At 49.9% G+C, this 13,153-nt stretch overlaps 1 protein-coding gene and 1 long non-coding RNA gene across 2 annotated transcripts in view; one reads left to right on the forward strand and one right to left on the reverse strand.

Moving 5' to 3' along the window:
• LOC144799877 (uncharacterized) overlaps positions 1–13,153 on the forward strand; it is a 218,991-nt gene that overhangs the window by 161,900 nt on the left and 43,938 nt on the right. Inside the window, exon 2 of the long non-coding RNA XR_013603892.1 lies at positions 1,525–1,623. This is a non-coding gene — a long non-coding RNA (uncharacterized LOC144799877). The remainder of the gene's footprint in view (positions 1–1,524; positions 1,624–13,153) is intronic.
• Positions 1–13,153, reverse strand: part of LOC144799871 (cytochrome P450 4B1-like) — a 444,500-nt gene that overhangs the window by 156,896 nt on the left and 274,451 nt on the right. Inside the window, exon 6 of the mRNA XM_078671469.1 lies at positions 2,682–2,833. Coding sequence (XP_078527595.1) covers positions 2,682–2,833 — 152 coding nt within the window. The remainder of the gene's footprint in view (positions 1–2,681; positions 2,834–13,153) is intronic.

A 13,153-nucleotide genomic window follows, 5' to 3' on the forward strand; every position in this document is an offset into this window, starting at 1 on the left:
CCCGGGATGTCATCTAAGGGCACAGGTGGCACCTTCTGCAGTTCCCGCTCTTTTGTTTCGAAATGTGATCAAACAGTCGAAGCACCTGTGTTGGCGCACAGTGGGCGCAGCGCACCTGCCCTGCGTGCAGTTACTGCTGCGTGCCTGATGCAAGGGAGTGTGGCAGTTTCTTTTGACTTTGCCAAGTACACCCCAATGCAGCTGATTTTAAAAATAGCGAAGAGCAGCAAATGGCCCTTTCCACTGTGAGTCTGAGCACAGTTACAGACACGAAAACATTTGGGCGAAGCGACCCAAGCGTTCGTGGGGCAGTCTCGAATATATGTCTGATCCAGGAGGTGTTATTTATTGCTTTGTGTTTTGTTTACATTTTTTTAATCAACAGGTTTTTTATTTACATTTTAGAAGTTGTCTAATGCCTAAATGAGCTTCGCAGCTATTGGAAGGCTTCGTTTCTAGATAGCCTGATGATAAAGTGAGTTCTCAGACACAGTTTATACTTTAGATGTTTTTTGTCTGTGGCAAGGAAACTCTGCACTCATGCCAGCTGATGTCTTAAAATGTTTATTAGCAAAAGAAAAATGTATCAGTGAAAGAGGTCTCCTAGCAGTAGCAACTGCAAAACAGTCAGCGCAACTGAACAAACGTGCAGTATTTTACACAGAGGCTTTTTTCCATGGGAAGCACGAGGTCTCAGGGGCCGTGTCAAGTATGCGCTCAGCAGCTATTTTATACAGTAATCTAGGAACAGAGGTACGGTTCCGCAGAGAGTGGTGGGCCTGTGGTCTTCTTAAATTAGTATGTGTGTACTTGACTTGTACATCAGGTATGACCAGGTGGGCTGCATTTTATCATGCTCCACCCAACAATATGTTGTGCAATGTGTTAATTGTGTATCGGCAGTGGTGGCAAAGCACTTTGCATGGGAGGGTGCTGAAGATGAACTGGAGGTGCAGGACGGCCGTCGGCAGAGCTGGCAGGGGCAATGTGTGATGCAAGCTGCAGTGGCCTCTTGGCGACGGCCGTGGCACTTATTTTGTGTACAAATTAAGCACTGGTAGTGGGTATACTTTTGTGAAATTACACTCAACTGCTCTGCCCTCGCCTTAGTTCCAAACTATTGGCAAGTTTGGGGTAGAGGCCCGAGATGGAGGAAGAACCATGGCTTTAATTTCTGCACTCCTAGTGAGACTTGTGAACACGTGTGTGATGATGCTGGGAGAGTGTTAATGTATTTATTCTTCTAGCCTGGATGAAGGGGGAAGAGAGTGATGGTAGAAAAAAGGAGGGGCGGCATTTTTCAATTCTCGCCCTGGGCGGCAAAACACCTAGAAACGGCCCTGTCTGTGAATCAGGCCCTATGTATATAGGCAATCTTGTATTGAATATGTGCAGCTCCCTACTGTATAGAAGAAACTTGTTGTTTTCCGCTTGAAACCAACAATTTAGGCAACTTAGTGGCTGAAGGAGTTCCTATCCAGGTTAAATGTATGAACTCAATCAGATCTTGCATTTTGATTTCAGATGCTGTCATGGTGAAGACTGCAGTCCCATCCAAATTGCTGACTGTGGAAAAGCTGCTTCAGATATTGCATTTTGCCATCAAGAGGAGGAGCTTAGGAGGTTGGTGATTTTGAGGTAGATCATCTGTCATCAATGTAGAACTTGATGGGAGGTGTTTTCTGAAGAGGGCCATTATTGTCGGCAAGTAAACCTTTATGGGAGGACAGCCTCGGAGATGTTACATGTTACTGCTAAGGGATACAAGAATAAGGATGATTTTCTCTAGTGGAAGATTCATTATTGATTTCAGTAAATAACTTCAGTGCCTGCATAATCTTGGATTCTATTCTGTGATTCTGGATTGGATTCGGGATTCTGTGTACAGGAAATTGTCCACAACTTGGTTTAATGCTGCAAACATATCACTAAAGAGCAGAGAGCTTCTCGCCTGTGTACTATGATGTCAGGACTGATGGTGGCAAGTTTTGTTTTTGTACAGTCTGGCATTGACCCAACATATCAATAATTTGGCAGAGTTCCTGGTATTGCTTAAGTTGTGCACCAATTGTAATCCTGTTTTTTCAAAAACCATGCAAAGTCATCTACGGAGCAGATGCTCACAAGTGATAATTATTCTGGAAAGAAGCTTATCCTGCGTGGGGATTATTACAGGATTGTTGAAGGTCTTTAGAATGGCCTCAGAGGCAAGGGTGATGCTTGTTAGCTAGGGTTAGAATGGCTTAGGTGTGGATGAGTGTTTCGGAGTCCAAATCACTGAGGGATTTGTTTTTATTGTCATTGGTGGGACTTAAAATAAACCTGATGTATAGAGTCCAAGGGGGTTTGTAAGGTGGTGGGAAGGGAGGCATTACTTAGGTGCGCCCCCTTTTGTGAAGAAGATATTGAAAAGAATGCACAGAGCTTGGGAAAGTTAGAAGGATTCGGATGAGTTTCCAAGGTTTTCAAAGTAAATGTTTGGGAACACTGTAAGAACCAGCAAAGAAATCTATGTATACAACCAAGACATAAGTTAAAGATGTGCGATTATCAGTGAGGTATAGTTTTTTTTTTAAGTAATATCTTCAATAGTCAATAACACAGTTAATTGTAAGATCAGAATCACAAAACAGTGGGTAAAACATATGAATGTCAAATATGAGAAAGTGCATTACTGTTACCTGTATGGAGGTGGGCTATTCTGCAGGCCCCACGAAAGCGGTAGCCTTGTGGGCTGAGGTAGTAAATAAGATCATTGTGGTAAGGAAAGTTGTGAATTCTTTGGCGCACCAGGAATGAGAGATCACAGACTGCTTGGACGTAGGAAGAATCACTGTAATACGAGAGAAAGGAGAGGTTAACTCAAAAGACTGACTTGCAGAAAAATGCAAGGAAATTATGGGAATGTACAAACATTCATGATACAGGTGTCTTGCAGTAATGAAATAGTTTCAAGGCATGACAGGAAAACTCACACAGACATCATATAACTTAGTAGAAGGTTACACTTTCTTCTTTATGAAGGGCATACACCACAGATATTCATTCTGCATGGAGAGACGATGGTGTCACAAACCCAATCTGCTCTGAGTCACTCACATGAGAGGCCTGGACACAAAGATATTGCTACACATTTGATGCCATGAGTAGTTGCAAACATTTTGAGGGAAGGAATAAAGATGCAGGAAGATGGGTGCTACGGTTAGAAATGCTCAAAGGACGAATTGATCTTACAGGCCAAAGGAAATGAAAACCCAGTGATCATTATGGGGGGAGAGTCACTACATCCCAAAGTTGGAACTAGATTGTAAAAGTAAAGAGCGACATTTCCCTTGTCATTAAAGCAGAGTTTTGCTCCATATAAAATAAGTCATTATGCTTTCAGAAAGCACAGGCAAATATTCTGGTCTTCAGCCTGAATAGTGAAGATGTTCCCCCTTGCATTTATGGAACTATATCAATGTACATAAAACTGAAGTAACAGTTGTGGGTGGGAGTGATGATCTCCGGAGTTCCACATTTTAGGTACTGTGACGGGGCGGGTAGCCACCCTGCCGGCCTCCGGGAGGAACCCGATAGCAGTGACTGGTGGTCGGCTGTCCCATACACCCCCCTTTCTATTTCTACTGAACAGCCGTACTCACCCGGCCAGGAGGAGTGGACCCGTGAAGACTCAATGGAGTGGTGGAGGGCCGGAGAGGTGAAAGAACACGGCCCCTTTAACATCCCCGTCATGGAAGACGAGACTCCGCCCCCCTGGGACGTCAGAGAGCCAAAAGGAGGAGGACCCCGGAAGACGACGGACGGCGTTTCCCGAGGTGGAGAAGGCGAGAGGAGCGAGAAAGTGAAAGCAGAATCCGAGTGCGGCGAGAAGGAGTCGTGGCAGAGCCCAGCGGAGGACGACAAGCCAGGAGGCCACCGGTTGGGTGCTTCGCCCCGCCACGCTCCCGCGGAAGGGGCGTGGCTTACAAAGGTACGGGGCAAGGTGGCGGGCTGGGTAGCTCGTAGTCCACAACCTACAGAGTAGTGTAAATAAGTGTACAGTCTCTTGCTCCCTTTCACTCACGAGCACTTCAGGCACAGGCTCCGCGAGTAGAGCGCACTTGTATCACTTGGTGTCCCTCACTTACCCGGTCCTTCACAAACTCTGGAGAGGAATGTCAGACTGACTCCCTGCTTTCTTTCTTTCCTTTTGGGTATACACGCACGACCTGAGTTGCGGACCTCGGCCCCGACGACCACCTTGGAACCACCGGTCTGGAGGGCTCTCGTCCACACCGTGGTAGAAACACCCTGGAACTCCCCATCTTCCCCAAGGGCGTCAGGACGGAGCCCGACGAGTTTGCACGGATAAGACTGTCCAGTAGACGGACAAAAGCTTACTTAAAAATAAAACCCTCATTGAAATCACTTCTCTCTGTGTCAGAGTCGCTCCCTCCCCCCCCTCCTGTGACCGATCCCGTACAACTGGTGTCAGAAGTGGGATGTCCATCACAGTCCATCTGCACAACCGAGATGGACGCCCTCATTCAACACCTGGTAAAGGGACAGGAGAAACTGGAATGGGCAGTGGAACGACAGATCACTACGGCGCAAGCCGACCGCGACCTCTTTACAAACACTATTTCCGCCCAGTTGGACAGTCTACAGAAAAATCTGGTGCCACCTCAAAGCACAGTAGCAGTGGAGAGCAGGGTGCATATCCCCAACCCATCAGGGATCGCACTCCAGAAATACATTCACGGGGAAGACCCGGATGCTTCCTCATGAACTTTGAAAGGGCCGCCAGGGCGTTAAGATGGCCGGAGGAGAAGTGGCCGTTCTTTCTGGCCCCTTTGTTGACCGGTGAGGCGCAATTTGCATACCAGGTGGCCAACCCTATAGGCAACGCCCCATACGTGCTGATCAAAAACGTGATTCTGGACCATTTGGGATTGGACCAGGAAGCATATAGAGTCCGTTTTAGGAAGGAGAAAGGGACCCCTGGAGAGAACCCGAAGACCCTTTTCTTCCGCCTGAAAATGATGGCCGATAAGTGGTTAAAACCCGAGGCCTGTACAAAAGATGACATCCTCGCCAAGATTTATCTAGAGCAGTTCATGGATGCACTTCCATATGGGTCTCAGAGGTGGTTGAGACAACACTCCGGTATCACCGTGGAACAAGCCATCCAGATGGCTGCCGATTATGCGAGGGCTCAACCCCGCGGGTGGGAACCGGAGAAATACCCCAAGAGTCAACCCCCGGTCAAAACGGAGAAAAAGACGAAGCTGCCAATAGAACCTGTAAGACCTAGGCCGATGAGGATGGAGTCACCAATGTCCCGTGGGCCACAGTGCTTCGAATGCGGCGAATGGGGTCACATAGCCCGTTTGTGTCCCCGAAAGCGCCCTCCAGAAGAACCCATGGAGATCGGCTATCTGCCTAAGACCATTCTATACTCCGCAGAAACCGGATCCTTTTTTTACGTGAGTATGAGGATAAATGAACATATGGGGAAAGCTCTTCTGGATTCTGGCTGCAGACAGTCTGTGGTCCAGAAACGCCTAGTCCTCCCATGTCAGTATGTCCCTGATTCAATAGTACACGTCCGTTGTGTACACGGAGACATCAAGCCCTATCCGATAGCTACACTGACTATCTGGCCCACTGACAAACCCCCCTGTGTAGTGACGGTAGGAGTAGTGGACTCACTTCCTGAGGACATGATTCTGGGGGTGGATAATCCTGGGTTCCTAGCCCTGTTCCGAGAAACTGTGTTTGACCATCCCCTGGCTGTGGAGGATCCCAAGGCCGCTTACCTCACCCCGGACCTGTGGCTATTAGATCGCAGATTTCGATTCACTCAAGCAGAGGACAGAACCCTCTACAACGCATGGGAAGCCGCTCATGCGGACCAAGATGCCTCTGCCCCCTCGTTTCCCAGGTTCATTATACGAAACGATCTCCTGTATAGGGAGGCCGACAAAGAACAAAACACCCAACTGTTAGTCCTCGTAACCTTCAGAGAGCAGGTACTTTTCTTCGCACACGCCCACCTAACGGCTGGTCAAGCCGGTAAGGAGAAAACAACGGAGAGCATCCTGCGTCATTTCTATTGGCCTGGTGTTTACAAAGAAGTGCAGGACTATTGTCAGAAATGTGAAATCTGCCAGCGCAAGAACACCCATAGACCCCCAGCTGCTCCTCTCAAACCGATGCCTATTGTCGGTACCCCCTTTGAGAGAGTGGGTATGGATTTAATAGGACCCTTGCCTAAGACCTCCAAAGGACACCAGTACGCCCTCGTCATTGTCGATTACGCGACAAGATTCATAGAGGCATTTCCCCTAAGAGCCCCCACCACCGCAAACGTGGCAGAGAAGTTCGTTGAATTGTTCACTCGTGTTGGATTTCCCAAAGAGGTCCTGACTGACCAAGGAACTCCTTTCACCTCCCGGATGATGAAGGAAGTCTGTAAAACGCTGAACATCCACCACTTGAAGACGTCTGTCTATCACCCCCAAACCGACGGTCTGGTTGAGAGGTACAACCAGACCCTGAAACTAACACTTAAAAAGATGTTAGCCACTGAAGGCTAGGCATGGGACCGCCTGCTCCCCCTAGCGTTGTATGTCCTCAGGGCTCAAAAACAGAGCAGCCTGGGATGTTCTTCATTTGAACTCCTCTACGGAAGAGTCCCAGGGTCTCTGTTAGAAATCACCAAGGAGACCTGGGAGACGCAAGAAGCCCAAGAACAGAAGTCCCTCCTGGAGTACACTCTACACTTACGCTCCAAGCTGGGTAAATTGAGATGTCTGGCACACACGAACCTAGAACAACAACGACACAAACAGAAACGGTATTACGACAGAGGGACGAAACTGAGACGCCTCCTAGTCGGTGATTGGGCCTTGCTTCTGCTACCGTCGGTTACACACAAGAACGAATGGGTTGGACCCTACGAGGTCATTGAGACTATTGGGAACACCACTTACAGACTTCGCATCTCGGCCAATAAAACACAAACTTACCACATCAATCTGTTAAAGAAATGGATTGGCCCCGTTCCGAGGAGCAACCACCTGGCGCTCCCCACCCGGACAGAAGAAGCATCAACAGTGGATCGGCTTGTCATAAACCCTGACCTTTCGGGGAAGATGCAAAAGGAGCTTCAGAGCGTCCCACATCCCCTGTCCCGAATCTTTTCAGACGTCCCAGGGAAGACGTCCCTGGTGGAACACTGCATCAAAACCCCCGCGGGAAGAATCGTAAAACAACGGCCCTACCGGATCCCAGCAGCCAGACGAGAGGCAGTCAGGAGAGAGGTGAGGGAGATGTTGAAGCTAGGAGTAATCCGACCCTCCAAGAGTAATTGGGCCTCGCCCATTGTGATGATCCCGAAGCCGGACGGCTCGAAGCGGTTTTGTATGGATTTTAGGGCCCTGAATGCCATCTCTACATTCGATGCCTATCCCATACCCAGGGTCGACGAACTGGTGGAAAAACTAGGGGACGCCGTCTTTATCACCACCCTGGATTTGACGAAAGGATACTGGCAGGTGCCCCTCCGTGAAGAAGACCGAAAGAAAACCGCCTTCATCAGAGACGAGGGATTGTACGAGTTTACCGTTCTTCCATTCGGTTTACACAGGGCACCTGCCACCTTTCAGCGTCTTATGAACCATGTGTTACAACCCTATCCCTCATTCAGTTCGGCCTACTTGGACGACATCGTCATTTACAGTAAGACGTGGGAAGACCACATACGTCACCTGGGTATCATCCTGACGGGGTTACAACAAGCAGGGCTACACGTCAACTCCAAGAAATCCCGGGTCGCATTCAATACGGTCAGATACTTGGGATATATCCTGGGAAGGGGCACGATCGCACCACAAGCCGAGAAGGTGAAAGCCATTCAGAACACCGGCTTTCCAACAAATAAACGCGAGTTACGTGCCTTCTTGGGACTAATAGGCTATTATCGAAGATTCCTACCCAAATTCACCGAGGTTGCCTCACCCCTTACAGACCTCCTTAGAAAGGACATCCGACAGAAGGAAATACAGAACCCCTCTAAAGAGGCCCGAGAGGCCTTCGAAACCCTGAAAATTGCCATAACCACTGCCCCTGTCTTAGAGTCCCCCAACTTCTCTAAACGATTCATACTGGCCACTGATGCCTCGGACGTAGGGATAGGGGCTGTACTGTCACAGGTGGGCGACGATGGGGTGGAGCACCCCATTTTATTTACTAGCGCTCAAGTGGGCTATTGACAAACTGCACTACTATCTGGAAGGGAGGACTTTCATCGTGCAGACCGATCATGCCCCATTGAAATGAATGTACAGGAACAGAACACTCAATGCTAGAGTACTCCGTTGGTTCCTCTCCCTACAGCCCTATTCCTTTTTGGTGCAGCATAAGAAGGGCACTGACAACGGGAACGCGGACTGTCCAGTAGACGGAGAAAAGCTTACTTAAAAATAAAACCCTCATTGAAATCACTTCTCTCTGTGTCAGAGTCCCTCCTTCCCCCCCCTCCTATGACCGATCCTGTACAGGTACCTTTCACATGCTTGGAAAAGGTCAATATACACCACAGCTTCCTGGCCATCCCCATTTTCCCTAGACCGCTTTAATGTAGTTACTCCATCTCTGCTGAGGTCAGAGTTCTGGGGATTAAAGTATCCCCAGTTTGGACTACTTTCAAAACATCTCAGACCACTTGAATAGGTCTGTTTAGGAGTGACCTGTGTGTCACCGGTGGTTCTAGAAATCAGAAAACTCTTTGGATGTAAAGTTCTGCTCTATGAGTATCACACTTCACCTAAATTGACCCGAGCTACACTCATGAGAGCTAACTCAACGTAATTCTATGTTTTAGAACCTCACTGTGGATGCTATTTATCAGAACAAAGACGCCATTCCATTGACAGAATTTTATAACATTGCCTTATAGTCCGCCGTAGCGGGCTATACCGATTATTAACGGCCAGCCGCATCATTAAAGGCCCCAGCCGAAGGCGAGGGACTTTAACAAAGCAGAGGGCCTTTAAAAGCCGGTAAGGGCTATAAGACTATTAGAACATTCTGCCACTAGAGGGCAGAATGTTCTAACAAATAAAAAAAATCCTTCAGGGAGCGCGAGGGGATTGAAATCCCCTCAGGCTCCCTGAAGCCTTTGTTCACAGCCAGAGCTGTGAACAAAGAAACATTGGAATGTTGGAGCTCCGGGATATACCCAGAGCACTCCATTGTTTTCAATGGAGCTACCAACATTCCAATGTTCAAATACATTTCATAAACATTCATATTCAGGATACAAAATAAAACTTTCCATGCTCCTTGTTGTTAAATGTGAATGCAAAACAGTATTTCTCTGCGTAACATACGAGTGTTATGTCAATTCTTTCTAACACAATCAAACACAACACAGAAACATTGTTTAACTTCTCATGACCCCTGCTAAAAAGATCTGTTTGAACTCATCAGACATAGTGATGGACATCTAACAATGTCAGGATGACTGGTTCGCTCAGATGCCTGTCACAGTAACTCCACCAAAGACAGCCAAGAACAGGCTTTCAAGAAAATATGTATAGCATCCACAGCATCTAGAAAAACATCCTCCCCTCTCCCAGTCATGTTAAGGGGACAAGATGTGTGCATACTGACATTTATCCTCCACTTTGGAGGGCAATGCTAGCACCCTAGTTTTCTAATGGAGTTTCGGAGAGCATTGACATCTTTGCAGAAATAGACCTTCGTTTAATACTCTTATAGGCCAGCCAGATGTAGGACACACGTCCTCTTTTACAGACCAAACGGACTTTCAGACATCGGCGCTTCGCTGAATCCAAGCTTAAACAGGATCAACTAAAAACTCATGTTCAAGTCTTTCCTTTTTGTTGAATTTTGAGACGTGTGTCCTACATCTGGGGCCACGACATCCACCAGGTCCAGAGCCCAGCCGGGTCGGAATTATCACCGGCTTAGCGACATTACAGGGGGCACAGAAACTACGTAAGCTCGGAGGAGTCGCGGAAATTACATTCCATTGCGACGAAACACGTGTCGGCTGGCCTATTAGAGTATTAAACGAAGATTTACTTTCAAGACATTCGCGCCGGTTTCGAGCGCCATTTTGGAGTGGGGAGAAGGTCCTTCCACTCTGAGCGCCATCTTGGGTGAGGGAGAGACACTCGCCCTGCCAGGACCCACGCATTGGTGGAGGAGGTAATAATAGTAGGACCTCCCACTCGTCCCAGTCTGATTCTAACCCTTGCTTTAGCGCTGCGTGCATAACGCTCCTCCTGCCTTGTAATTTTTAAAATATTGCTTTACTCCGTTTTATCTAGTTTGCGCCGAGCGCTTCGCGCTTTTAACTTTATATTGTTAGTACCGCTTAGGGGGAAATAAGGGAGCTCTTAACTGCACTGTAACTGCTGCACACCCACATTTTGTGGGACAGAAGGGACTCGGGGGCACTATAGTATCATCGCGCCGGTTTCGAGCGCCATTTTGGAGTGGGGAGAAGGTCCTTCCACTCTGAGCGCCATCTTGGGTGAGGGAGAGACACTCGCCCTGCCAGGACCCACGCGACACCCGTCGGCCATATAAGATGGCCGCTAGACACGTGCGCAGCGACGGTGCGCAGCGGGGGCGCCGTAGGGGTGCCGGAGGTGCGCCAGAGGTAAGCCCGTTTGCGCCCGTTCGCGCAACGGACGCGCTTAGGGCCGCTACCTCTGGCCCCTCTGGCCCACTTCGCATAGTTTATACTCGGGCTGAGCTACTCAGACTCAGATCATGTCAGGACCCGGTTAGGCCTTTAATCTCTAGGCCAATTTCCTGTGGTCTGCTTAATGTCAGATCCCTTTGCAAGCATTACACGGAAATATCAATCAATCAATCAATCAGTGACACTTATAAAGCGCGCTACCTACCCGAAGGGTCTCAAGGCGCTGGGGGGGGGGGGGGTGCCGCTACTGCTCGAACAGCCAGGTCTTCAGCTTCTTCCTGAAGGAGAGGTGGTCTTGGGTCAGGCGCAGGTCGGTCGGGAGGGAGTTCCAGGTCTTGGCGGCCAGGTAGGAGAAGGACCTTCCTCCTGATGTCGCTCTTCGGATGCGGGGGACGGCGGCGAGGGCGTGGTTGGCTGATCGGAGGTGGCGTTTGGGAGCGTAGAAGTTGACTCGGCTGTTGAGGTAGCTCGGGCCTTGGTCGTGTAGGGCTTTGTGTGCGTGGGTGAGGAGGCGGAACGTGATTCTTTTGTTGACGGGGAGCCAGTGAAGGTCTCTCAGATGTCCGGAGATGTGGCTGGTTCGTGGGAGGTCGAGGATGAGTCTGGCTGAGGCGTTCTGGATCCGCTGGAGTCTCTTCTGGAGCTTGGCGGTGGTCCCGGCGTAGAGGGCGTTGCCGTAGTCCAGCCGGCTGGTGACGAGGGCCTGGGTGACGGTCTTCCTGGTCTCGGTGGGGATCCACCAGAAGATCTTCCGTAGCATGCGTAGGATGTTGAAGCACGCCGAGGAGACGTTGTTGACTTGCCTGGTCATGGAGAGGGAGGAGTCCAGGATGAAGCCCAGGTTGCGTGCGTGGTCCGTCGGTTTGGGTGCGGTGCCCAGGGCGGGGGGCCACCAGGAGTCGTCCCAGGCGGAGGGCGAGGAGCCCAGGATGAGGACCTCCGTCTTGTCCGAGTTCAGTTTCAGGCGGCTGGTCGTCATCCACTCGGCTACCTCTTTCATCCCTTCGTGCAGGTTGGCTCTGGCGGCGGCGGGGTTGTTGGTCAGGGAGAGGATCAGCTGGGTGTCGTCGGCGTAGGAGATTATGCTGAGGTTGTGTTTGCGTACGATGGCCGCGAGGGGGCTCATGTAGACGTTGAAGAGGGTGGGGCTCAGAGAGGATCCTTGGGGGACGCCGCAGATGACTTCGGTGGCCTCTGACTTGTACGGTGGTAGGCGGACTCTCTGTGTTCTTCCGTCGAGGAAGGAGATGATCCATTCCAGTGCCTTCCCCTGGATTCCGGCGTTGTCGAGGCGCTGCACTAGGGTGCGGTGGCAGACCGTGTCGAAGGCCGCGGAGAGGTCTAGGAGGATGAGGGCCGCTGTTTCTCCCTTGTCCATCAGGGTTCGGATGTCATCGGTGGCGGCGATGAGGGCGGTCTCGGTGCTGTGATTGGCTCGGAAGCCGGACTGTGAGGGGTCGAGGGATCCGTTCGTCTCGAGGAAGGCGGCCATCTGCTTGTTGACGGTCTTCTCAATATAGCATTCCTCATCGATTCTGAAAATCTCGATGTCCTCTTTCTCACAGAAACGTGGACGCGGGCGGATTGTGAGGTCGAGCTGGGCTTAGCCTGCCCTTCAGGCTACAAAATCAACCACACTCCGCGCCCACTCAATCGAGGAGGGGGAATCGGGTACATCTATAGAGACTCGCTGACCCTCTCCCAGCTAAAGATCCGTGAAGTACCGGGATTTGAACTGATGGGTTTTTCAGTCAAACAGCAGGAGGTGATATGCTGCTCGGGTGTTTTATGCTATCGCCCCCCGGGACCGGCACCCTCCATATCTCTTCTCATTGACCTGATTTATGAACTCTCTAGCTCCCACTCCAAGCTACTGGTTCTTGGAGATTTTAATCTGTGGGCAGGCAGTTCGCTGGACAAGGCATTTTTCTCCCTTAGTCAAGCCTGTACAGATATCAATTTAGAACAGCTGGTGAACGCCTCCACGCATCAAAAAGGCCACATCCTGGACTTAGTGTTTGCGGACCCACAGTGGGTATCATTAGTCGACATCAAGTGCCAGTATTGGACAGATCACTCGTTGATCATGTTCTCCCTCTGCTCTGAGGACCTCACTTCGCGTAAGGCCGGACTACCCCTAGCTAAGCTAGAGAGACCTTGGTCCCGAATCCTTAAAACCTCCCCATTACCGAACATCTTAGGTAAGGATTTTAAGCTTGGCAACACAGCTGAAGAGAGCTATACCCTCTTCTGCCAGTCCATATCGAGCTCGCTGGATCAGCTGGCACCCCTTCGGAAGTCACGAGGAAGGGTGAACCGAGCCAGTCCATGGTACACGAGCGAACTACGCCAGCTTAAACTTGATTGCAAACGCGCAGAAAGGGTCTGGAGGAAACAGTATCTAGACTCTGAGAAGATGGTGTTTAGGTC

Source organism: Lissotriton helveticus, chromosome 1_2 (assembly GCF_964261635.1).
Source record: "Lissotriton helveticus chromosome 1_2, aLisHel1.1, whole genome shotgun sequence".
In the NCBI taxonomy this organism is placed as follows: domain Eukaryota; kingdom Metazoa; phylum Chordata; class Amphibia; order Caudata; family Salamandridae; genus Lissotriton; species Lissotriton helveticus.